The sequence below is a fragment of the Centropristis striata genome, chromosome 7, assembly GCF_030273125.1.
Source record: "Centropristis striata isolate RG_2023a ecotype Rhode Island chromosome 7, C.striata_1.0, whole genome shotgun sequence".
NCBI classification, from domain to species: Eukaryota; Metazoa; Chordata; class Actinopteri; order Perciformes; family Serranidae; genus Centropristis; species Centropristis striata.
Genome location: NC_081523.1, coordinates 12451784 through 12476788, shown reverse-complemented (window position 1 = coordinate 12476788; position 25005 = coordinate 12451784). Strand labels below are relative to the sequence as shown.

Genomic DNA, 25005 nt, shown 5'->3' with positions numbered 1-25005 from the left:
ATTGTTGATTGGTTTAATTGAGGCTAAAGCCAATACAGAGCTCCAACAAAACAGAAACGTATGCTGCTTAATAGCTGGTCAGTGATGTGATTTAGTAAATACAGGCAAAGACAATCCAAAGTAAAATGTTTATTCAAGTCACATTGAAATTAACATCTTCAACCTCATCTTTGAGACATTTCACATAAGATACAATACAATATTATACAAAATAAAATATTACTTTCTCCTCCAGGGATCATTTGATATATATATATAAAACCAAATAAAAACATGTTTTCTAAAATTAGCTAATTCAAAGTGATTCATGTCTTTTAAATGAATAAATTTGATATAAGGCTATGAAAAATGATCATATGGCTCTTTTCAAAATAAGGAAATAACACAAAGGGGCTGGTTTTGCAATATAATGCATTCAATAACAAAGCATGCTATCTTAATATTCTGATGGAACCAATAGTTTTCTAGTATTTCATACTTTGTCTCAACTTCCATCGCACAGTTAGGCACTCATCTGTAAATGATCATCAGAAACTGATCTGCACCTCCCCTTTTTTAAAGTGTCTTATTTATGGGATGTATAGAGGAGTGAGACATTCCTGTGAGGATTACTAAACCAGCAAGCGCGTGTTGTGGGATTATCCAGCGGCCACCCGTGGTCTTCAGCAGACATATAGGTAACATCACAATCCTAAAAGACAGCAGCAAGGTCCAGAAGTCAAAGGTAGAATGGTCAGATAAAGACCCTGAACAGGTCTCCGTACGTTCATTACTGTCAGTGTGAAGACACACTGTGATGACCTCAGGACCTAAAGCTGGTAGCAGAGGTAAAGGAAGAGGTGAGGAGGTGAAGACACAGAGACAACACAACCCCATTAACCCTCTGGAAAACACCCCTCAGGTAGTTTGGGCCACAGAACATCTACAGAATAAAAGGGCAGATGAAAATGAGAAATGAGGGGGAGGTCAAATTATTGTATTCAAAATGCTAGCTTAGAAAGTGGAAATGAAAGAGATGGCGTATAGTTTATTTTCATAATGAAAAGAGGGAGGAAAACATCAGCAAGACATGATGAATAAGCAGCACCAAAGCAGCTACGGTTCGTTGTTGGTGACACCCTGTTTTCTGGGTGTAGCCTGCTGTCCCTCAGTAGTTGTTACTCTTTCTCTGGTCTCACACCAAGCCAAGGCAGAGGGTCTTGGCAGCCAAATTGGAGCTCAGGGCGAAGTCAAAATCTTGAGAAATTGCTTCCATCCTCCTGGTCCAGATTCTCCACCATGGTCTCCAAGTCATTAGCAGCACCAGCAGTTCCTGAGGAAGCACTGGAGGGCGTTAAGTGCCTGCTATCACATGGCCACTCAATGTGGAGAGTTTAGAGAAACACAGCATCATTAATTGTTCGTCTTTTGATTTATTGAAGACAAGAGACAAGCGGCAAGTCTCTCATGAGAGTTGCGGCAGGTAATTGTTGCAGTTAAAGCAAACCAGATGGCAGTAACATGCTCTGGCTTTCTCAGAATTGCTTTCTCAATCTGAGACAAAATCTGGCATCAAATGCGGGGACACCTCCAGGACACTGTTGCCTGGTTGTCACTGTTTTGGTTGTATGTATCGAGGTAAGGTTTGACTAGCCGAAAAATAGCTTGCCACATATCTGGAGAGGGATCAAGAAAACCTGTTCATCAGAAAAGCCTTAGATTTAGGGCTTTAATCATGTTCATGAGGAGTCCCGGATGTCATCTATTCATTGAGGAGGGTGGAGACAAGACATGGGGAAAGAGAGGCAGAGCAGAAGGGAATAGAGAGTAGAAAGAGGGAAAAGTTAGAGGTTGTATATAAACTGCGGTAATAAAACAAACATCATATTACAAACGTAATATGTCATCCCTCTCTATGGAGATGTACTGGCAATTACATTTCAGTATCTTGATATGAGCCAAGGCTGAATAATATCACCATGTATTTTGCCCAAGAAGTTCATGAGAAAAGATGTGCAACGAATGAAATCTGATAGAATGCAAAGGCGAGGTGCAAATGACAGAGAAAGAAGTGCACGTTTTCACTGCTGCCAGTGCTTAGTTGGAGCAAACGGCAGTACACAGTGCAGTAATTTTCAGTTTTGTTTATTTGCCAGCCAACACCCAGATGTAAGCTGTGGGAGGATGTTATGAGGTTTTTAGATTCAAAAGAGGTGTCACCACAACAAATGTAAGATAGGTGATCAGCTTACCAACTGTACCATAAACTGACTGACAGCATGAAGAATGATGTTATGATCCCAAAGTAACCACTTATGTGCATTTTTTAATGTAGATAGAGATAATTAAGCGTGACAAAGGTTGCTTTTTAGACTCTTTTTTGGCAGCAGTAGAATGCAAATAACGTGCAATGTTAGTCTGAGCCCATTTGCAGTCCAAAAAGGAAGCAGTCCAAGAAGCTCTGGTCATTCTATTGCAGTGCGTCAGTATGAGAAAACACACAGCTGTTGTTGGATGTAGAAAGACCTCACAACATTGTATGTATGAGGCGGATGTTCAGGCGACTCCTCTGACAATCCAAACATTAACAGAAGCTGATTAATATCTTAAACTCTGTCAGACCCACCAGTGAGTCAGTCATCTTTCTAGTCATGTTGTTAAGATGTTCACACCCATAGATATGTATTCTAAATTCCAATAATGATCCCAAAGGGATTTCAGAAGAAATTCAGAAGGTAAATGTCATAGAAAGAATTTGAACATTCATTTCGTTTCTTGTTTTTTTTGTTTTTTGTGGCCCATTTATTAGGAGGAAGCAGCATCTAGAGACCAACTCCACATGCAAGACCAGTCCTGTGGTCAGGCAGCGGGAGCAATTAATACTTTAAGGTGTATGACAGAGAAAATCAGATAATTATGCAGAAATGTGCAAGGGTCCAGAGCTGACGCTGTTGGATGCTGGGAAGTGTGCATGTGTGGTTCTTTTCTGTAACACCAGTGATGACGACAAAATGATGATTCAACCTCCTTTAATGGGAGGAGTGGAAGGAATGGGGGCTAAATTCAATAGGCACCCCACATCAGTTACTGCATGTGGTTTTTCAGAAGTATGTCTAAGTGCAGAAAATTAAAAAAAACTTAAATTTAGGGAAACGAGGGACATGTTTCACAGGCCCATAAAAGAAAGCTTGAAATGATCTTCTTGCATTGTTGTTAAACTCTGGTTTTGGGGCCACATGGAACAGCTTACTCTTAAACTGAAAGAAGACTACAAAGATTGTGTGTCATGTTGACACTATCTTAATATGAGCTACTTGAAAGTCTGTAATGTGTAATCTTGTTTTCCCATCTCCACTCCTCCAATGATAAGTTTTGTAAAGCTACTGAACGTGAAAAGAGGCTCAGCAAAACAGCTCTGAACTGAAAAATGTAAGTAATCTAGGGGAGGCAGTGGCAGGAACAACTATAATACCAAATATGGTGATACATTGGTTATCTGACTCACCTGCGGTTTTATTCCTGCTGTGAAGGTTCTGGGCTCTGGGAGTGAAGCATCCTACGCTTCCGGCTCAGCCGTTCATCTTCCTCGTCAGAAAAAGTATGATCCACAGAGATGCCATGGCACACAAGATTACGACCTGCAAACAATATATACAGTGCACGCACGCACACACACACACACACACAGATAAAACTGTTTAGAAAAATACCTCTGGTACTGTGGATCTTCCTATATCACACAGACCTACACCAAAGCCAGTGGGGCATTCACATGCTATGGTCAGTCTTCCATCTGTGTGTTTATGAAATTTATATTGTAATGTGGAAACAGCATGAACACTATAAAGATGTGTTCTATTTTTTCACTTATGACAGCATTCAAATAGACGAAATTAATAGCATTCATCCATTCGTTCCAGTCAAAGAGAAAAGGAAACAGATCACATGAAGAATTAAATATGATTAGGTAGTCATTTTTTTTATCATTCCGACACCACATGAACGTAGCACAAGACTTTACCTCACAACGTTAGCAAAAGCTACATTTTAATTGCCATATCTGACCCATGATCTAGATCCGCTCCCAGATTTAATGAAGAACTGGCCCATGCTACACCCTCCTACCAAGTTCCAAGAAACTCAGGCCAATAGTTTTTCCAGAATTCAGCTGACAGAGACAAAGAAACTACACTGAAAATCTGCGCTTCTAGGTGTTAATGATTGCTAATATAACTGAAATATCTAGGTCATTTAAGAAATCAATCATGCCTACAGTACATCAAAGGTACTAGATGCTGATTACATTTCTATCTCAGACTGCTGGCCTGAAAATTCCTCAAATCCCTCTAAATTTTTGGGATTTATTCATTCATTCATTACCAAAGCCCAAACTCTCCATTTTCACTACTTAAACAGATTGTCCATTAGTGTTATTTGAGGCACATTGGTTGCAGTCTCAGGACATACTGCCTCAGATAACCTCTGTTAACCCTGTACAACTCCACACCTGAAGTCCTGCGACTTTTATCGGGAAGAGATCTGGCATTCCACACAAGCCCGGTCATACAATCATTTATATACGGACAGACACACAAGCACACCTGTTTGCCCTTTAACACTGCTGCTAGCTCACTCAAATTCAAGATTGGCAGATTAAGCAGTCAGGTTACATGAACAGAAAACTTGATCAGCTGTCTGATTAAGGGATAAAACGTTTTAATGTTGATGGTTAAATTGAGGCTCGTGTTGATATTCACAGTAAAATTAACAACGGGGGAAACCAGTCTGACATTTGAGTCAGTTAAAAAGAAGACTGTTAAAAAGACCTCTTCCATCTTTTTTATCAGTATCTTTTTTTCCATCTCAGACACCCCCTCATCCCTTATGTCACACTGCCATCCCTCTTCTCCTTTCATTCACCTTCTTTTATCTATCTCTTTTATCTTCAATCACCCTATTGTGAGTGATATGCTTCCTATGTTGTCACTATCAGATGCTAAACTGGAGGGAACAGGTCAAATAGAGAGTTTCCTCTATTGTCTCCAATTCTGCCCTGCCATTACTCCTTCTTATCAGACCTGGCAATATGAAAACACACCTCAAGGCACGAGGGTTAACTGGGGTCAAGCATGTGAAAGGGGAATTGTGTGGAGTTTGGATAGATTCTACATGGAAATACAAGTTAATCTACTTACTGTTTTTGTTTACTGAATGTGTAAAAACAAAGTACTGCTGTGGCTTATACTGTATGTTTCATGTCCTCAGATCATTATGAAGCTTGCTGTGAATTGATTGGTTGCTGAGGTTACAAGACAAAGGCTGCACAATATAAACAAGAAGGAATAACAATGCATTAGGCATCCATTAGCATACTGCAACAACGACTGACATGAATATGGCGTGTTTCCAGAGCGACCAAGTGCACGCCAAGAGAGAAACGCCCAGAGACGGATTTGTTGGACAGCTGAATTAGTGTAAATACTACAACATTATTGGAAAAACACAGCCATGATGTTAAAAAGCTGCAATTATGGAGAGAACAGAGAAAAATTCCTCGAAGCACAACGATAGGAGATACTGTAAATGCTGAGTGATTTTTACTGACAAGCAGAAAACACAAGAAAGCATTGTAAAACCCTTTTGGACTGCAAACAACAAATTGTGTGAGCCAAGACCCATACTGCGCAATCAAAAACCTCCATCCATCTTCACTGAAGGGGAGGGTGTGTGCGCATGCATTTGTGTGAAAGTGAGAAAACGTGCCAAACAACAGAACCTGCTGATGTCACTACAGCATCAATGTGTTTTGCAACTGTAAGTCTCACGGGGTGCAGGGCTTGAGTTTGCTCTGAACACAAACACAACCATTAAGACAACAATCAGTGGGTTATCCCAGCAGATAGCAACTTGTTGTACGGGGGGGTATGATTCAGCAGATGTGACATCACGCCTGCTCTGCATGATGCAGGAAGGAGAAGACCACCTCACGGCTGGCCCGTGTTGAAGCAATCACAGTAGACTTCTCTGGGTGGGTTTATGACTCACTCACAAGTGTTTCCCAGAACCTGGCTACCCGAGGGTATATTCTCTGCTTGTGTGTGCTTTTAAGTTTACGTTAGAACCCCCTGCTTACATGATCAATTACATTCAACTGTCAAGTTTATTAGACAGTAAAATCAGTTCAAGGAAAGCTAAAACTCAAGAGTTTAACTAAGAGTCTGCATTAATACTGAGTCACATTGTGACCTATGACATCACAAAGAGTACCGGGAATGGGCGAAAGTTTGCCATGTTCAATGCTTGCACACCCTGCTCCACCAAAACATGGTGCATGTGTATGTTAGTGAAACATTGGAGCACAATGTGCTGATGTTGTGTCATTGTGTCACTGGGCTGGCACTTTTTTTATTTAGCCAACATTTTGCACCTGCGTACTGCAGGGAGAGCTCTGAGGTTTGCTCACCAGATACTTCTGGATACTCCGCAGTCTCGGCTTAGATCTTTTGCTGTGGTTGCTACATAATTGTGGAACGACTTACCTCTCCATATCAGAGCATATCAGACCCTGGAAAAGTCCCTTCTAAAAATGAATCTCTTTGAGCTGGCTTTTAATTCTAGTTGAGCTGGACCCACAAAATATATTGTAGCTGTTTATTATGATTGTATTTTTATTTTATTCTTTTCTGTTTCTATCTTGTTTCTATTGTACAACTTTTAATTTACCTTCTTTTTTTTTTTACTGTATTTAGACTTAATTGTACAGCACTTTGGTCAATAAAAGTCAATTGGTTGTTTTAAATGTGCAATAGAAATAAACTTTGTCTTGACTTGATTGTATTGGTTCTATAAATGTGACCTATGAGACTAAAAGTCCAGTTGAAATTACTTTCTGAAGCATAAAAAGTGCATTTAGCTTTTTTTAGCCCCGCCTTCTATCCTCTTTAACTGATACATGGGATATCTGCTTGCTTTGTGTTTACGCATTCATATGCAGCACTAGAATCATAATCCTATGACCTGAACCCAAATTATACTTTAGCATAGACTGAGATCAAACTCACACACATTTGTGCACATTAACTCACAAACACACAACTAACTGCCAATTCTCATCATGTTATGAATTGCACTGGTTAGGCTCTGCCCTACCCCTAGAGAAAAAGTCTTTGTTATTTCATTCTGAGTAATTAGAGAACAAGGAGATGTTTCAGTCTGGTTATTATCATTGATATTGTTGTTGCAACATTCTGACGCAGGAAAAGACTTTTAATTCTTTGATTTTTAATACCAAAATATTTATTCTGAGTTGGCATAGAATTGTTTATTTAATTGCATCGCATACCTGTGATGAGAATAGTTGGCTCCATAGATGGATGGATGCTCTCAACTGTCTCCTCTCTTCTGTCCTGACTGTTGTCTTCAATGTGAGTTGTGTCATTGTCACTAAAGGAAAGACACAGGTTTGAGAGAAGAGAACATGTTTAATCTATTAAATCAGTGTGTGTGAGGGAAAGTGTGGAAAACAAAGTTATTATTGTTAATGTGTGAATATGGCCTACAAAATACAGCGTCTCATTTTACTATGCTGGCAAAACCTCTTGGTAATCATCTTTCAATATTTTATATTATTGGCCACAAGGGACAAGGGCAAAGCCAGACACGTAAGCAGCGAGTATGAGTAAAATCTTCCATCCGTACACTGGCCTGCAATGATGGAAGATATAATAATACAGGCTTGTAAAGAAACAAATTAGCCACCGTCTGTGTCCTGCAAACTCCAAAGGTGTGACAAACACATTTGCTGATCTGACAGCGCTGTGCTGACCTGCTTGGATCCAAAACTTGCAAATGTGCAATGAAAGCAATGACCTGAATATGCCGATTTTCCTCAGTGCTACACAGTAAAATAGCTAAATCCATGCCAGAGTTTAGTGTTTCCCAAAAAATATTAGGGCATACTTACAAGAATACAAGACAAGAGTTGCAACAATTAGTCATTTAACAGAATATTAATAGCCTCTTTTTTTTGATTATTGATTTATTTCAGCTTCCAAACTAATGATGGACAAACAATTGATCCGGCTCCTTAAAAGTAAGAATAAGCTGTTTTTTCTTGCAAATTATATATTTTTGTGTTTCAGGCTGACATGATATCGGGATCTCTGAAGTTGTGATGGGCATTTTCACAGTTTTAAATTTCTCACCAAATAATAAGGCAGAAAATAAACCCTTCAATAAAAACAGAAAATATGTGACAGGCACATAGAATCAAACATATTTCATGTGACATATTTCAACTGCATTTTAAAGTAGCAAAGCTAGCCAGTTATATCGAATCATCACAGAATTAGTGTAAGCCATGCACAATCAGTATCCTGACCTTTGTCTCCCCTCCTCATCTCTCTGCTGCTCATCAGTCTGTTGGAGCTGGCGGACAGCGTCCTGCAGGCCTCTGATCTTGGCCTTCTTCTTATTCAGCACCATGACAAAACGTGAGTACAGCTCCCCCTCCAACTTTTCTTTATCCTCAACCTGCAGCTCCAGCCTGGTGAGAAAAAAATAACGTATGTGCAAAAACACAAGTTAAACAGACTTTCAGTTGGACATGGACACACGTGCACCTGCAAACACAGACAGAAAATGCATGTTTTAAAAGCTCCATGTTGTTTGCTTTCTTAAAGTAATTTGCAAAGAGGAATGATGCCGATGTCCCCATCCTGTGCAGACGTAAGTCACCCTCACCCTGTGGCTCTGGCAATTCATTCATTGGCCAAGGAATCCACAAGCAGATAAACAAACACACAAAAATGCCATTTGAAAAAAAGTCACATATGAAATAAAAGACACACAAGTGAATCATTTGAAGTAAGTTCCCAGAAATCACAAGCACAGTTTGCAAAACTGGGTGGAACCCTTAATACTCTCAAATGGGCGACCAGTGATGATGTCATACTGGGTGCATATAAACAGCTGGCAGCATGACTTGACTGAAGCAAAGAAAGCTTGCATGCGATCAAGACAACCAACAAACAAATACCATTACTGAACATCTTAAGAAAATAATTAGATTCCGTCTGGGTATTTTCCATTCGAGCTTGGCATTTGCTCTCATCACATATCCTTTCTTTGTAATGACCACAAAACACAGGGCCGTTTTTCTCCTCATCCTTACTCTCTGAGTATTCTCTGGTGCTCCTGTTTCAGTTTACGGTTCTCCTCCAACAGCTGGCAGTTTCTTGACTCCAGATCTGTACTGTGCTTTAGGGACTGGCCAATCATCTCCCGGTTCAGCTCTAGAGGGTCCGGAGCTGGCTGGAGCTCCACAGAACCCAAGTGCACCTGAAGAAATCAGAGAAAGAAGAGAAGAAAAAGAAGGAAAATGAGAGAGCAAAGTCAAAGTATAAATTGCATGAGCTTCAGCATCAATTTCATGTTTCTTTGCAGGTATACTGGCTTCATTATTCATGAACAGCTCAGCAATGTGGGAGTACCTCAGTACTCAATCAATCTCTGCATTGACAGGTGACAGTTAAGATAGTTCATGGTACATGGTAAGCATAACCGCTGGGTGCCTTCCTTTGATTAGACCGACTTGGAGAAACAACAGGACAGATTTAAGACTGCATTTCCCAGCTGCCCTGGGAGTACCAGGGGACCCTCTAGGAGAGGCTGGGGGAAAGCACCTGGGAAAAGCACTACAATCCTGGCATGAGTAGGGCACTAGAAAGCTGATCTGAAAAATGAGTAAGCATTTGCACCACAATGTCATCCCAAGAAGTTCTGCAAAATAGAGGTGCAACAAACCATTACATCACATTTTCTTTGAAGTGCGAGACTTTTTCAAATGTTGAGGTGTCTCTTCTGTCTGGTAGAAATTCAGGATGAACTCATTGGTCATCAGTAAACTATGCAAGTGAGCACACAGTTTCCTCTCTGTTGCTTCTTGTCTGTAACTCTTTGAAATCGCAGACAGGCTTCAGGTTTATTAAAGCATTCCTCATTTGGTTTGTATTTTGGCACAAAGTCACAGAGCGGGGCTGTGGCGTTGCATCTGGCAGCTGGCAGTAGAAAAATCCGGAAGTTTTTCAAACATTTAGTTTATGTGTCAAATTTTCAAAATTCTACCATAGCAGTCGGACTGAATCTACAGCAAACAGCTGTGATTAAATAAAAAATACTCAGAGGCAAAGAAGTACCATTTGACCTGGATCGTGCTCATTAAAGCTGCCAAATGTATTTTCAAATAGCTGCACAATCTTTGTTTGCTTGTTGCATTGGAGATTCTCCCAGACACACACAGATACAGGTACGGCTTGTGATGCACTGGGAAACCAGAAGGTGACAAGGTGCTAAATCTTCACTGGGCTGTGTCGGGGTCGCAGACCCACTGTAATAAAGCCGCCATCTTCAAAAGCTCTCATAAAATACTTGTCATTTTTGTCCTAGGTCGATGCTGTCCTGGCAGGCCGCACAGCTGTTTTCCTTCCACTGGTGAACCTCAGCATGCTGAATGGACATTTGCTTCACATCGCTGCCGCTCCTTCACTAATTTGGCCATAACTGTTTCTTTGGTAGTGTCTTCTCTCAAAGTTTAATTGTCTTCTCTCAAAGTTTAATTGTCTTCTCTCTCTTTTCCTCTGCTTTTCTGCTCCACTCTCACTTTATCGCAAGAAATACAAACTTTTCTGTAATGTTTGGTGCAGAAAAGACTACAATTCAGTGAAACAAAGAGAAATATAATCACTGTATTAACTTGTATATTCTGCCAAATCCATTTTGACAAAATTTGACAAATCCTCACTTTGGAGATCCCCTGATTTTCCATCTGAAGTTGCCAGAGGATCAAATGTTCACTTATCCTGTCAAACATTTTCACATCTCAACATCTACAAGATGGATTTGCACAAGACATTGATAGTTCTGAGACCATGTATCCTAATGACTTTGTTGATAAACTGACTTTTCTCTAATCGCCTGAAGTTGGCATGCTTCATGCATAGAATTGAGACATACTACTTTGTCATTTGACCATATATCTGTTGCGGCTTCTGTCAATGAGCTGTCATCTGCTTTTGCTCTCTCGGTGGCTCAGTCATTGTGACATAAGTTCCACTGTGCAGAGGATTGTGGGTTAGAATAGACAGAGAAGCATGCTGGCTTGCATACTGCAAAATGCAACCGGATGCAGTTGGACATCCTTCATTTTTTGACGTTCTGCATTTGATATACTATATACCAGGACTAGGGATAGGCATTTGGAAGAAAAATGCCAACTGGAATATCTATAAAGTTAATGATCAATGAATCAATTAATCGCTGCATGCACACATGGGCAAAAAATATTTATATACAGTACTATGCAAAAGCCTGTTTTGATAACGGACACTTTTATTTTGAAAGGACGAAAAGAGACTTGATTCTGTCAATCGTAAAACTAACTCACGTGAGGTGATACTGTAAAGATAATGTCAAACAGTTCAATGTTTTATGTTTTAGCCCCCAAAAAAGGCATGAGGTTAGTTTTCACAGTAGTTTTGCATATTTAAATATGTTTTGTGTTTAAATAAGTTTTGGATAAAATTAAACCTAGTAATTCATGCTAGCAAGGTTTGATACAGTAAGCTATTTTTTATTCAAACTAATACTCAACTTGTATTTCTGTGCGTTTTATAATTGTTATTGCAACATTACGGTTTGCAAACTCTAGCTTTATCCAACTTAATTCTCAGCTCATTGGCTTATTAACGTACGGCCGCAGAAGTGAACGCTCGGCCGTGTTTCAGTTCAGTGAGTACTGATACGCAGTCATAGATAATATTAAAATAAAAAAATACACAGATCGATTAAAAATTCCACATGATCGACCAAATTCTCAATGACCATTGATCGATCATCGATTAATTAAAATATATTGAATCTTTTTCCGTCATGCTAACTAGTATTCTGGAAATTGAAACATACCCTGTTTACACATGGTCTTCTTCATGTGTTCTTTTGATACTTTTACTCCCTGCATCCTGGGCTTTGCAACCCCCAATACAATAGTGACTGGTATAACGAAATATAAAGAAGCCAAAGTGTTTCTTCCCCCTATGGCAGAATGATAATTGAGGTTGGCACGGGTTGGCACATGGTTACGCATCTCCAACTAGTCAGGAGACTCTCAGGAAGTAATGCATCTGAAAAGATACATACTAATGTTCATTTACACAAAAGTATTTTGAACGATAGTACACATAGTCGAAATCTAGTGCCGCTTGACTCTATTCAGTATTTTTCCAAAATAAAATAAATTAAGAGATAAATATGTAAAAAAAAAATGCTTTGACAAGTGGCAGGCTTATTCAGTGCCAGTGCTGCCAGTCTGTGTTCAATTATTTAACAAAAGTCAACTTAATAGGACAGGAACACAGAGGAGACCACCCAGGATCTAAGCAGGATGAGCTTCCCGAGAACTCATAAAAATCTAAAACAACAACAGGATGTCACAGTGATACAGTGCAGGCTTCTCTCTGGGATTTAGAGGAAGTTTGTCATCGGCAAGTTGACAAAGTGATTCAGTGTTTGTGCAAGAATGTCCATCATTAATAAGAAATGGTGTGACTGGTGTGAGAAGAGGCCCAGTAAGAATGGCTGATCAGTCATGGTTTTCAGTTTTAAAAGTGTAGAAATCATCATGGCCACTTCAAAGACATAGTAACTTGCCCACTAAGGTAAGCTACATATTACTATCTACAGTATGCACACATAGGACGTGTGATAACCACGAAAGCTTTGATCTCCCTTCAAACCTCCCATCCATCTTCTCCTCAAAAACCCCTCCTCTATCTTTTACTACCTGTGGCCAAATCTGCGCTGTGCTTCCAGAGGAAAAGCATTTGGCAATAAATCAGCCAGGTGAGAAAGGATAATGTGAAGGCTTAGGACTCTGACATGCTGAGTACACTAATATTTCCACACTTGAAAGAATGTTGTAATGTCCTACATTTACAATACAAATCTCGCTCCATTATAATGTCAAAAGTCCAACTTTGTCATCAAAGTTTTACCCATTGACATTGTTCAAAGCCATAAATCTCCCTAACCAGCATGGTATTACAAGTTCAAGACACCAGATACAGAGATCTAAACTGCTGCAAGCACAACCCTTATTTACCGGATTAACATTGCAAATGACACTGCAGCTGCTGTTTGTTTCTTCTGTCGCTTCTTTTAAATACCAGAGGTTGTGTGTTTCGCTGTCTTTACTTTCAGGGTTTCTGAGAAAACCTGCTGAAGTAAACAAGCAAATTCCAGATCATCAAAAGTTTACCTTTAGCTTACTGTGCAGCATGGAAAGAGGAAGGAATCACTAAACAAAATATAAATCTAGAATTGTAGGCAAGCACACACGTTTTGCATACCAGGCAGTGATAGATAGTAAAACATGTTTTTAGTGAATTGAGTATCTTGTTGAGAGACAGAAAATGGCTAAAAAAGCTCTATTTATTTTCTCAAGCTTCTCTCCAGAGATGCGGAGATAAAGTTAAAGGTCAATCTGCACTCTGTTGCCGGCCTCTGCCAAGGTGTGGGAGGTCAGACTGTTTGTCTGTGGTCCACAACCTACTGCCACATTTTTCTGCTACAACAATAAAGTAAATAAATTGTCTGTAGCTGTTGTATCAGCCTCTAACAGCGTTACACATATGTTATATTAATGACAGGGTAGGGTGATACATGAAAATGAAACAATCAATGCAGCTACTGTAAGATGTCAGGACAGTAGTGACAGAAAAGGAAAGGACATTTAAAAAAAGGGTTTCTCCCTACGTCTTGCGGAGACAAATATCATGACCTTGCAAATCCCCCAAAAATCTGCTTTTATGGGATACTGTATAAAAGACAAAACAACTGAGCAAACTCTGTGACCGTCTTTCAGGATTAAGGTTAAAAAGTTTGTTGGACAACACGCTCGGATGCGTGTGTGGTCCAACTGTTTGTTTGTGTGTGTGTCTCTAGACAGCAAGCCAGACCTTAAGGTCAAACCCGTGGAGAAGAGGGACGTAGGTGTGGAGGACAAAGCCAAAAGAACACAGTCCCAGTGAAAAAGATACCATAACACACTGTGGGCATGGAGGACACAAAGCTTTCCTTATCACACTGTCCAACACATCGCCAGAGACAAAACCCACCTTTTATTCCCATGGATCAGAGAACAATAACCCCATTAATCAATATCTATTAATCAATGCTATTACAGTAAGTTAGCATCATTGGAATTCAAAGATTAAATATATCTGACATATGCATTAATCTTATTTGCTGATTTACAGTCCACTTCATAATAACATGTTTTTATCATCATCTTATTTCTTAGAAGGGAAAAAATAAGTGAATGTGTCTCCTTTTTTGCCATTTTAAAAAAGCTGTTGTGTCGAAGGGAATAGGGAAGTGAGTGGGTGATCACGTCTGTGTGCCTGCTGACAAAGAGACAGTGTTCAAGGGTGGGCAAGGGTACTCAGTATGGGAAGTGTGGGCATGGAGCTGGATCAGCTTGTCCCATCAGCTCCATCGTCCGCAGTGCAGAGGCGTAGGGCCAGATAAAGAGCAGGAAGTGAGGGGCCACGTCACTCAGTCCATCCCTGATAACGTGAATGTTCCCATAAACACAGGCCGTGCTATGGCACAGTACCAGAGCAGATAGCAGGAGAGAATGGTTAAAATATTTCATTTCATTCAGGTACCTGCCTCGAATGCTGGGTTGAGAGAGGTTTAAAAGTATTATTAAGATTCACTCTTAACCTGAGAGACAAAACATCTCAGTGAAACACTACTGTGATGTGGAAGTTGCTGGTGGTGACAGAAGGAGAGATGCGTCGGTGGATCAGACTCTATCATGTGGTCAGGATAAAAATCTGGCTTCCAGTTTTACCACAACTTCCCACACTAAAAAGCAGAACAAAACTTAACTAAAACTGTAAAAAAAAAAAAAAAATGTGTAACCACTCATGATTGCAGAAACCACAATAAAAAGCTTTTTGGCCGCTTCATGGGATTGAAAATTTGCATTGCCAGCAGTGGGTTTAGTGGGCATTTGTGTTTGGGCCTATCAGAACATGGCCACTGTTAACATAACTAATGTGATTAGAAAGATAAGTCTGCAGGAGAAGACAGATGGTGCTTCAAAAAATCATGTGGGAGAGGCCCTGGCCTTGCTGGGGTGTTTCTATTTTTTGCTGCTATTTAATTCAGCTTCACTGCATTTTACAATTTATATGTCTATTATGATAACCTATCAATCATTTGGGGCAAAGATACCAAACATTTGCTGGTTTAATGGTGAATACATTCACAAAATGAATCCGTATGAAAATAAGTACTGGTTGCAGCACTACATGCCAGTATGACAACTCCATCAAAACAGCAATAAGTAACTCCACAATTGATTGAGAATCAAAGGCTGAACATCCTTACACTCTGGAAATACTTGTTTTGGAAAACCAAAAGGAAACCCTGATGAAGGGATCTCTCATCCTGTCATTTATCTCCAGCTTGCAGTTTCTCTAGTTGTTTTCCAACATATTATTATGGCTAATTATATGCACAGTGAACTAGACATTAAAAAACTGCAGAGGTTTCCTATTAGATACATGGCTTGGTGATGTTTGGTGTAGGACACAAAAATAGAGAAGAAAGAAAAAATGAAAATAAGAGAGCTTTGACATCTGCAACCAAGCATCATTTAAAAGTTGCAACTTTTAAAAACAGGGGAAAAGACACTTAACAAATGAGAACAAAAAGAAAAAAGAAAAGTCTACTTACATGAAGACAGAAAGGAAAACAACAAGCCAATGAATGACCACATTAAAGCTAAAATGTGACTCGGACAGTAGGTTACCTATAAACATTTTGTCATCATTTTATCTTTGAAGTTTTTACTTTTGGTCCCAACAATTAAAATCATAATGTTGACGATTAAGAAATATTAGTATTTATATTGAAAATAATGTTGACAAACACATGCTGTGAATGTACAAACACACTCAATATGTTCAAGTATAATTTTTGTGTAATTTCACACTTCAGAATTTGGGATAATTCAATCAAAATACAAAAACATGGACTACTGGCGTCATGCTGCACAGCTGGAATCCCGAGTGAACTATAAAACAAGTTCTATTTGACAAATATAAAACGCTGAAAATCAGTGTCACATGTATCCACCAAAACTCATCCAGAATCCTGCAGCGTCAATTACTACAGCTGGGACGAATTAGTCTCAGTTTCCCAGATCGATAGCTAGGAAGTAAGAACTGAGCTGTAAGTGCTACTCCAAGACAAATTTTTAGAAAATGCCTCCGGATGACTGATTAAACATATGTGACCATTATGCTGCTTGTCACAACACTACATCATGCATTTTAAAATATTCTGCAAATCAAGGCAACTCAGGCAGAAACATATTGAAGTCAAATAAAGTAAGCCAGCTTATATCATTCTACAAAAATAGGCCAATCAAAAAACTAAACTGAAAAAAAAATATTAGTTACAGAGTTATTAAGTTGTTCAGGAGCCAAATCATTTAGTCCTAAATGCTCTAAAGTCCTTTATCTGCAAGATCTTTAGGTGTCTGTATAAGCAAGTGTCAGTACGAGAATATTTATTTTTCCACCAGTGACAGATTGGTACTTAAACTGACATTAAGGAGGAGATAATGTCTGACTTAGCCATGCAAAACACCTGCTTCATAGCAGTTTAACAACAAAGACCCAAATTACATTCATCATTACAACTTCTGGGGTTATATTCATAAAAAATTAATGTCAGGTTAAGTTCGCCACCTGTTTTGTCTCCAGCCTCTTTTCCTCCATTCCCAAAAGAAACTTGCCTCATTTTTGGTCATTTCTGCACCCTGAAATTATCAGGCTGGGAAAATATGTTCCACTTTTAAACTCTGACGTGTTGAAAAAAAAAAAACGGCAAATGAGGGAGAGGAAGAAAAAAGAAAAGAAGCAGGTGTTAGACAAGACTGGTCATTAGCACTTAATGCAAATAGCCCCCCAGGATTCTTAGATTTGCGTCTACCGCACACATACTGCACACAGTAATGATCACTGTCAATAACAATGTGAGCATGAATTACATTTTTGAAAAGCACACTTGGGGCTGGACACATTTAGACCACTGTCAATCATTTTGTGTGGTCTAGTTGATCGTTCTGGCAACAACTTTTTTCCCTGTGCAAAGAAACTAAAAAACTTCCACTCACACAAAGAGTTTATTTATGTCATGTCAAAAGCAGTGAAATCGTTTCATTTGGGAATACAAAAGTTAAATGATGGCTGCTGTTTATTTGTTTGTCTCTCTTGTGATTTACTTGCTAGTAATGACATGCATTTGGAAGAAGTTTCAGTGATTTGATGGAGTGCATTGAGGCACCAAGAGTTTCAACAATAAAGGCATCAGAAATGCATTTTGATTTATTGTCAAAAATCAATTATCTATTATTCCATCAAAAAACCTTTATTAAATTACACCATTCACTCTCAATGAACAACTAATAGCTCTGTCAGCACCATTGATAAGAACATCCCGTCCCACGCTGTCGAGACCATATTGTTGTAGTAGCCAGGTGTGTGCAAACCCCCATTAACAATATTAGCTCTGTTACTGTTGTTTGCACTGCTTTGATAAAAAGTTAAAAGTTTGATTAAAAGTTAAACTGGGGTGCCTTCTGGGAAATCTCGTGTACCTGTATGGGTTTCTGAACGAAGAGAGAGCATCAACAAATACACAACAACAAAAAATGTTGTTTAAAATATCACTTTTTTCTCTTCTTGATGTCATGATTTTATTATTAAAATATGAAATGCAGCTACAATGCCTATAAAAAGTATGTACCCCCCTTGGATGTTTCAACCTTTTGTTGCTTTTACACAAGAAATCCAGTCAATAAACAAGATTTTTACAAAATAATGTCTATTAGTGAAAAATATATAAGGTTAAGTTAAAGATTGCATAAATTTTCATCCCCTTTAAAAAATCTGTTTTCACTTTGAAATTAAATAGGGTTTTTTTTTGCTAATTCTAGCCAAATTATATTTACCATGATTTCATGTGTAAAAGCAACAAAAGGGTGAAACATCCAAGGGGGTGCATACTTTGTATAGGCATTGTACAAAAGACAAACAGCAAAAATAATTGTTTTGTGAAAAAGTCTGTGTGCATGTGTCTGAGCACACATACACGGCCCAGAAAGCCAGGGTGGAGTTGGAGAAAGAAAAGAAAAAGGCTTTAATCAACTGTTGTTTAACATTGTTAGATGGGGACGGCCCTGTCCATAAATCTGGGTTTTATTGTCTCAACAGTGTTCCTAACCCCCTGGCCTTCTGGTCTCCTCTACCTGCACAGCAGTCCCAGGACCCCAAGTGACCTACTCCCTGGAGGCAGAAGAACTCCAAAATCCACTGAAGCACTGCGACTTGTACTCCATCAAACCTGTCACTCAATGTGAACTAAGCAAGAATCGCCACGCAAGGCGTGCAATACGTGTCTCTGTCAGTGACTACTACATCAATTCAAGACGAGTTGTGCCTTTATTGAGGGAACTGATTGTTTACATTAACGCAAGCTACGTCCACCTAACCAACAGCGAACCTTTTTCCCCAAGCATTTATGAGCTGTGGCCGTAAGACAACGGCCTTATATTGTTGCAATTGGATGACAGAATGATTCCTATCTCTGGCTTTTTCCACACTGGCCTAGAGGCAACCATTCTAATTCTGCTTTAATGTGGGGACAATATAAACCTTATCTTTTTAACAGCCCCCCTGTAAAAAAAAATAAGACTTCCTTTCTATTTTGCTGCATGTCGTTAGATGTTTTTATCCTCAGGGAACAGTGACAAGGGGGAAGTGTATGATGTGGAATTAAAGGGTGAATTACTGATAGATCTACAGAATTACAGTAAGAATAAATCTAAGAGCTCTGTACATTGACTTTCAACAACATATTCCTCAATACTTGTGTTTCTCACCATACACTTAAGTTAATCAGTTGGCTATACCTCTTTTGGATCATTACTATAAAAGTCATGCGTCCCTGAACAATGGTGCAAAGCACAGGAAATATCATCCACAGATGATCTCATTATCCTTAGTGTTTCAGTCCAACCTTGTGCCATATGTCAGTACGAGAGGTCAGCAGTTTAAAACTGCAGAAATATCAATACACTCCATCTAAAAGTATGGTATGTTAATACCTGCTGCAATTTTTGACACTTGCATGCAGGCAATGCTGGTGGCACTGCAGATATGTAAAGGCTTTATCAGTACAGGTTATAATGAAGAAGTATAAATCTACCCAAAGCTTTTGCTTACCGAGATGTCACTACAGGTCTTCTGATATGAGAGATGACAGTGATCTGGAGAGACATGGAAAGAATACACCTCCTTGCCGTCTCCTTTCCTTCCTCCTCCTCTTCCTCCTTCATCTCCTGCTAGCACTTGAAGAAGATCCTCAACATGTCGTTCCCTCGTGGTTCCGATATCGTTGGCTTCTCTTGTCACCTCATCTTCTGAAACTGGACACACAGAAGGCATTTTTCTAATTGTTTGCATCATTTTCAAATCCTACAGTTGACAGAAGGGCAAAGAGGTGATGGCAGACTGCAGGAAAAAAACTATAAACATTAATTATGTAGCAATGCATGCAAAGTGGATTTAAAAGGAAGCATGCGGAGAAACCGAGGAGAATGTCGTCAGCTGTTGCACAGCTGCTCACACGGGGCTGAGGGTCCCAATTAACACATCAAACACTGAAACACTGACGACCCAGAAGCCCGCACATATCTGTCACAACCCCATCTCTCTGCCTGTCAACTCCGCAGATGGACAGCAATAGAAAACAGGGAGCGGTTATGTTCCAGGTGTCCTTCCAGAGAAAATGTACTCGTGTGCATATGTTACCACAGACACACACACACACGTACACACACATACACACACACACACACACACTGAACACTGACTTGCACATACAAAGACAAGCCTTGTAGAGTTTAATCTACTTTCTACACCTGTAAGCTGCAGAACAGGAGTGAAGAGGGATTCTGAAACAAGGTCACTGCTGTCCCTCCAGTTAAAGAAGCAGCAGTTATAATATTCTGAGATGGGATTCAGCCAGGTGCCTACACAGCTTGGACGGTCTAGTGAATGGTAGACCAGGTGACAACCCAGTCTAGTCAATGGTTGTCCCTGCAAAAGGTAACCCACTAAATGTTGTAAATATCCCACCAAATAAATAACTGAATTTCGAAAGGTATCAAAAGATATTTTGTCCATTCCTGTTGCATAAAGGCTGTGGATGCATTATGGGTTGATGAGGCGGAAGAGGATGGCACAAACCCAGAGCTTTGACCTGGGAGACTGGTGTTAATGTGCGGTTGGAAAGAATATTATTTTGCACCCAATCATAAGAACCAAGTTGCAAAAGCTATTGTAAGAAAGCACCAGTTCATAAAGAACATTGTAAAACGATTTCTGGTCCACATCAGCTGAAAATTGTGGGTTCAATGGAATCATTACAAAGGTGGCCTAAGACTGTTAATTAACTAATAATTTGAGTTGTCCATGACTGTTTGTTTTTTTGCTGCATATGTGAAGTCTTTACCTTCTCCAATCCATGCAGAGTTGCCATCAGTGAGAGCTAATGTGAACCCAGCACCCAGGTCTTCGGCCCAGTCCACTCGCAGGAAGTAAGGGGTGCCCTGATCCGTAGCTACAGTGATCTGTCGGACTGTACCACTCATGACCTGCAGAACATCAAAGATAGAAATTAAGAAACTTAACAAAGTGCCATTATGATTCACTTTTCCAGCAATGGGCCCATGGCATTATGTTCAGGATATATTGCAGGCCTATTGTTAGTATTTGGTCCTAGCACCTCTGTCGAAAACAGCCCCCTATCAACCCATTATGACATTGTAAGATTGTGTTAATATTCCTGTTGCATCAATGAGCATCATTGTTCTCCATCTTGGATTCGGTAATAAACATCCCTGTGTGTTTCTTCAATGGAGGTCTTTCTGAGTCAGTGGAATCATGGAGAGATTTGGCAGGTTTCTGCATGAAGGTGTGGGCTCACTGACCACCAGCAGGGTAATTACACACTGTTAGAGATAAATAGAAGAATATAACCTAAAAGGCTGTTTGAAAACAGATGATATCCTGACCGTCATGAACTGACAATCATCTATTGCCACTGCTTACACATCTTAAACTAATTTATTCATGGCCATGCCAGAGCATGACGGCCAAAGCAAAGCCAATGGGATCCATGCTCTTCGAGTTACTTTGTACTGCTGAACTAAACTAAATCATTATTAGCCAACACTACACTGCTCAATGATTGTGCTGAGCAAGCATTTTTGGTAATGTCACCTTGCCCTCAGGTTAATGCCTTGGCTAACTGATTCACTAATGCAGTTAAAGTTAAGTCTCCTGCCAGAAACTGCCTATGTTCAACAGATCACTTACAAAACAAGTTGATCTAAGGATTACAATATGATCCGTGACATTGTAGCTGACATGTCCTTTTGGTTTACTGGCTACACATTGGGGGTTTTTCGTCTCAGAGGGCTTGAGAAACTTTTACTTGATTACGGATGTCCAGGCCAAAACATGTGATTACTGCTTCCACGTGAAGTGAGAGGTGAGTTGGACATCTTCCCTGCTTAACTACAGGGCAAAGTGTGTTGGGATGGAGGGAAAAGGACAGCTAAATTGGCAGTTAGCCAAGCTGGACATGTTTGGAAAAAATGAAAATGAGCGCCTTCGGACACCGTGCTATAAGTTAGAATGTGACAGCACGTTTTTCTTTGTATCCTCTCTTTGCATGCCTCGCCTATACGCTGACAGCAGGTGGTCAAGGTTATTCAAAATGAGACATGCAGCAGAGATCTGACACAGATGTACACATGTGCCCTCTGCACACACACACACGAGTGCTTGCACATGTGCACATGCACAAAGAACCTTACAGCAGATTAAAGTTGACCCTTTGTGCTTCAAGAAGGGGTGTGGCTGGACGAAAGGGGGATGAACCAGATGAGGGAGCTGAAGGGTTCAACTTTAACCTCATAAAGTGAGCCCAGCTACTCATTAGTTACTGTAACATCTGTTGTGCAGGGACGATGACCTGTGGTAATGACAGAAGGACACTCCAATTAAATAAACAGTGCTGTCTGTCAGGAATGGAGAGCTGGGCGAAATCTTCAAAGTCAATCCCAAAGTCTTCTTGTTCAGTTACTAAATCGGCAATCACTGGAATGCTTAAATCATCAACCAAAGCTCCCCTACAGCTTTGACGCACAAGTTTTAGCCTCTTCTCTTACTCCCTCTATAATTTTTTTTCCTCAACCTTTTCATTGTCATTCGTGATGCCTATGAAAACTGTAAGGCATAACTGTGCAGGAAGTACTAGGCAAATGAGTCACTGAGAGAGAGTCTCTAATTATGCATCTTGTGTCTTAAATGAGGAGTTCATTCAGACTAGGAAAAGCAAAGGCAGTTAACTGTCTCTTTAATGGGCCCAGACAATTAGGCCAGTCCTCTCACTGTCCTTTCACTGGACTTTCCCCTCCTGCTTTCTCCAATACAGCGGTTTCAAGATGAAAAGGAGAACTCCTTGGCAAGTCCACTGATATCATGAGCAGACAGGGATTAAAGCAGTAGTGCTCTAAACAGCAACAGACTCTGCCATTGCCTTTTATTCATTGTTCTTTCCAAGTATTGGTTACCTTAAGCCACTTGACAAATAGAAACAGTATGAGTTACAATTACAAAACAGACTACAATAAATCAAGGCTTAAAGGCTAAAGCGTGTGTGACCATAAGCTGACTGATGCATGCCTCTACATAAAGACCAGGTTTGAAAACTGCTGTAATTTTAACCAAGGGCATTTTGCTTGCGGAGACTGTGCTGTAGTTGTGATGGATCAGCGTCATGCTCTGTCTTGTGCTGTATGACAAGACATGTCTTCTTTTTCATGAAGAACTCTTAAAAGATTAAAAAGATGCATTGAGAGTGGTGACAATGAGTTTCAGATATGTATGTGTGTGATCAAAACAGCACTACTACAATGCATCTGTCTTTCTACTCCTCAGAGAGGACATATTGCCTTAAGATAATCTGGAATAAAACTATATTTCTATCTGTGATGAGTTGTTATAGTTGTTAAAAATCAGTGGAAATGAAATTAGAGCAGCAGCAGAACAACAATAATTCAGCTATGCTAGATAATGTACTGCCGTAATTTAAATTCCACTGAAATCACACAAAGAATTGGCTAAATATAACCTCAGTCAATAACACATTTCAGAATAGAAACTGTACCACAGTTTGTTTGCAAAGAAAACGCAATCTGCAATCTACTGGAACAAACAGGAGTGAGCCGCAGCAGAACAGCGATCACACCAGCTCCAGCTCTGCATTCAAAACCTTGAAGAGATGACTAATTTCTAAAGGATGGCAATCATTTTAAACAAACATACATTGCCAGCCTGCAAAGGCTGTCCTCCTGACCTCAGCTCTTCCGTGTAATGCTGTACACAACATCGTGCTAACCCGGATTCAACCGCACAATAACAGGTCATTCCCACATCTCCAATATTCACATAAGTTACAGTTGTGAAAACCTAAGCCGTGCTCAGTCACAAATGTCTCAGTGAAGCTTGTGGTTGTGTAAAAGTATAGAGAGACCAAGGCTCATATTTTCTTTGAGGGTCAAAACTGCAAAGAATCCACATGACATTTGTCACTACAGAAGTTCCAGTATCACTTCAAACCAGCATCAACCACAGCTTTAAAAAAAAGCTTCACTCTTGGCATCACGCATGCATGTTACTCTAAAGAGTTTGACCTAATGTACTCTTTAATAAAAAAATTAAATACTGAGGCTAAACCAAGCCTTGATTTGACTGCAGTAATCGGGCATGTAGCCTAAATCAGTCATAGCACTGTAGGCTATAAAACTTTATCACATCAATGATAGTCTGTTAAAAGTCCACATGCTCATCACTTGCTCTCAGAAATCAGACTCTCCATTCCAAGACTTAGTTGCTTTTAAAACACCAAGTTTTTATCCACGCTCTTGTTGTAAAATATGCAAAACATAATTTATGTGTGGTTTACAATGTGACAGATTTCTTCTTACATGAAGAGCTCCCCAGGAGTGTCTGTAAAGGAAGGGTTGAGGGGGATTTATGAAACATGGTTTCAATAGGATCAAGATGCTGTCGTGGCTGATTGGAGGGAGGGGACTTCATTGTGAAAACTCTGAGGGAAAAGTGGACCACAAAAATGTATGTCTTACGTCACCAAAAAAAGAGGGGAGGATCTAGGCTATGGATGGACCTGTACATGTCACATTTCTCTAGAGGATTACAACTATGGATTATTTTTAATAACTGTCTCATTGTGGAGTCTGCAACATGTGAAAAAAAAGACAGACATCCATCTCAAGTTAGCAGTGACCAAAGTGGAAATATTAAAGCAGTCTTTCAGCACTACTGTCTTATGATGCAGATGTTCACTTCCTTTTCTTTCCCAAATACTTTGGGTTGTATGTTATTCACAGACTAATTATTAATATGTTACATTAACTTCCGGGTTCTGCAAGTCTGCTGTCTACCTAGCTTACCACTACCCTCAACACAAAGTGCACCATAGTGTAACAAAGTGTGGTAATATTACCGGTAAGTTTGGTTGCATATAATGCACATTTAAAGGCAAGTCAGCGAGTGTTTTAACGTGCTATGTTGCAGTGGGTTCGCGCTGCTTTTATATCAGTGGTTTTCTCAGTCGACCCAAATTGACAATAATTTGGGTTGTGGATAAAACGTTTATCGAACATATTTCCTCAAAAAACTTACGGTATTGTATTGGCTTACTACTGCAGTGTCCAAAACGACGGCATTTTTAATGAACTGGAATGATTGAAGCTGCTCTCTCTCCTGTCGGTTCTGAAAGAATTCAACTGTCACCCGT

At 39.7% G+C, this 25005-nt stretch overlaps 1 protein-coding gene across 3 annotated transcripts; it reads right to left on the bottom strand.

Annotated features, from left to right (window-relative positions):
• LOC131974329 (DNA repair protein XRCC4-like) lies at positions 1-25005 on the bottom strand. Of its 3 annotated transcripts, none has more exons than XM_059336587.1 (8): positions 24891-25005; positions 20629-20770; positions 19338-19540; positions 9152-9318; positions 8360-8524; positions 7322-7422; positions 3485-3617; positions 1-1741 (listed from the first exon to the last, which is right to left on the bottom strand). In XM_059336587.1, the coding sequence occupies exons 2-7, from the start codon at positions 20765-20767 to the stop codon at positions 3493-3495; spliced, it is 900 nt and encodes a 299-aa protein (XP_059192570.1). In that variant the 5' UTR covers positions 20768-20770; positions 24891-25005; the 3' UTR covers positions 1-1741; positions 3485-3492. The 3 variants fall into 3 exon arrangements, with proteins under 3 accessions (XP_059192570.1, XP_059192571.1, XP_059192572.1); XM_059336588.1 differs by having other exon boundaries at positions 1-815; XM_059336589.1 differs by having other exon boundaries at positions 1-691.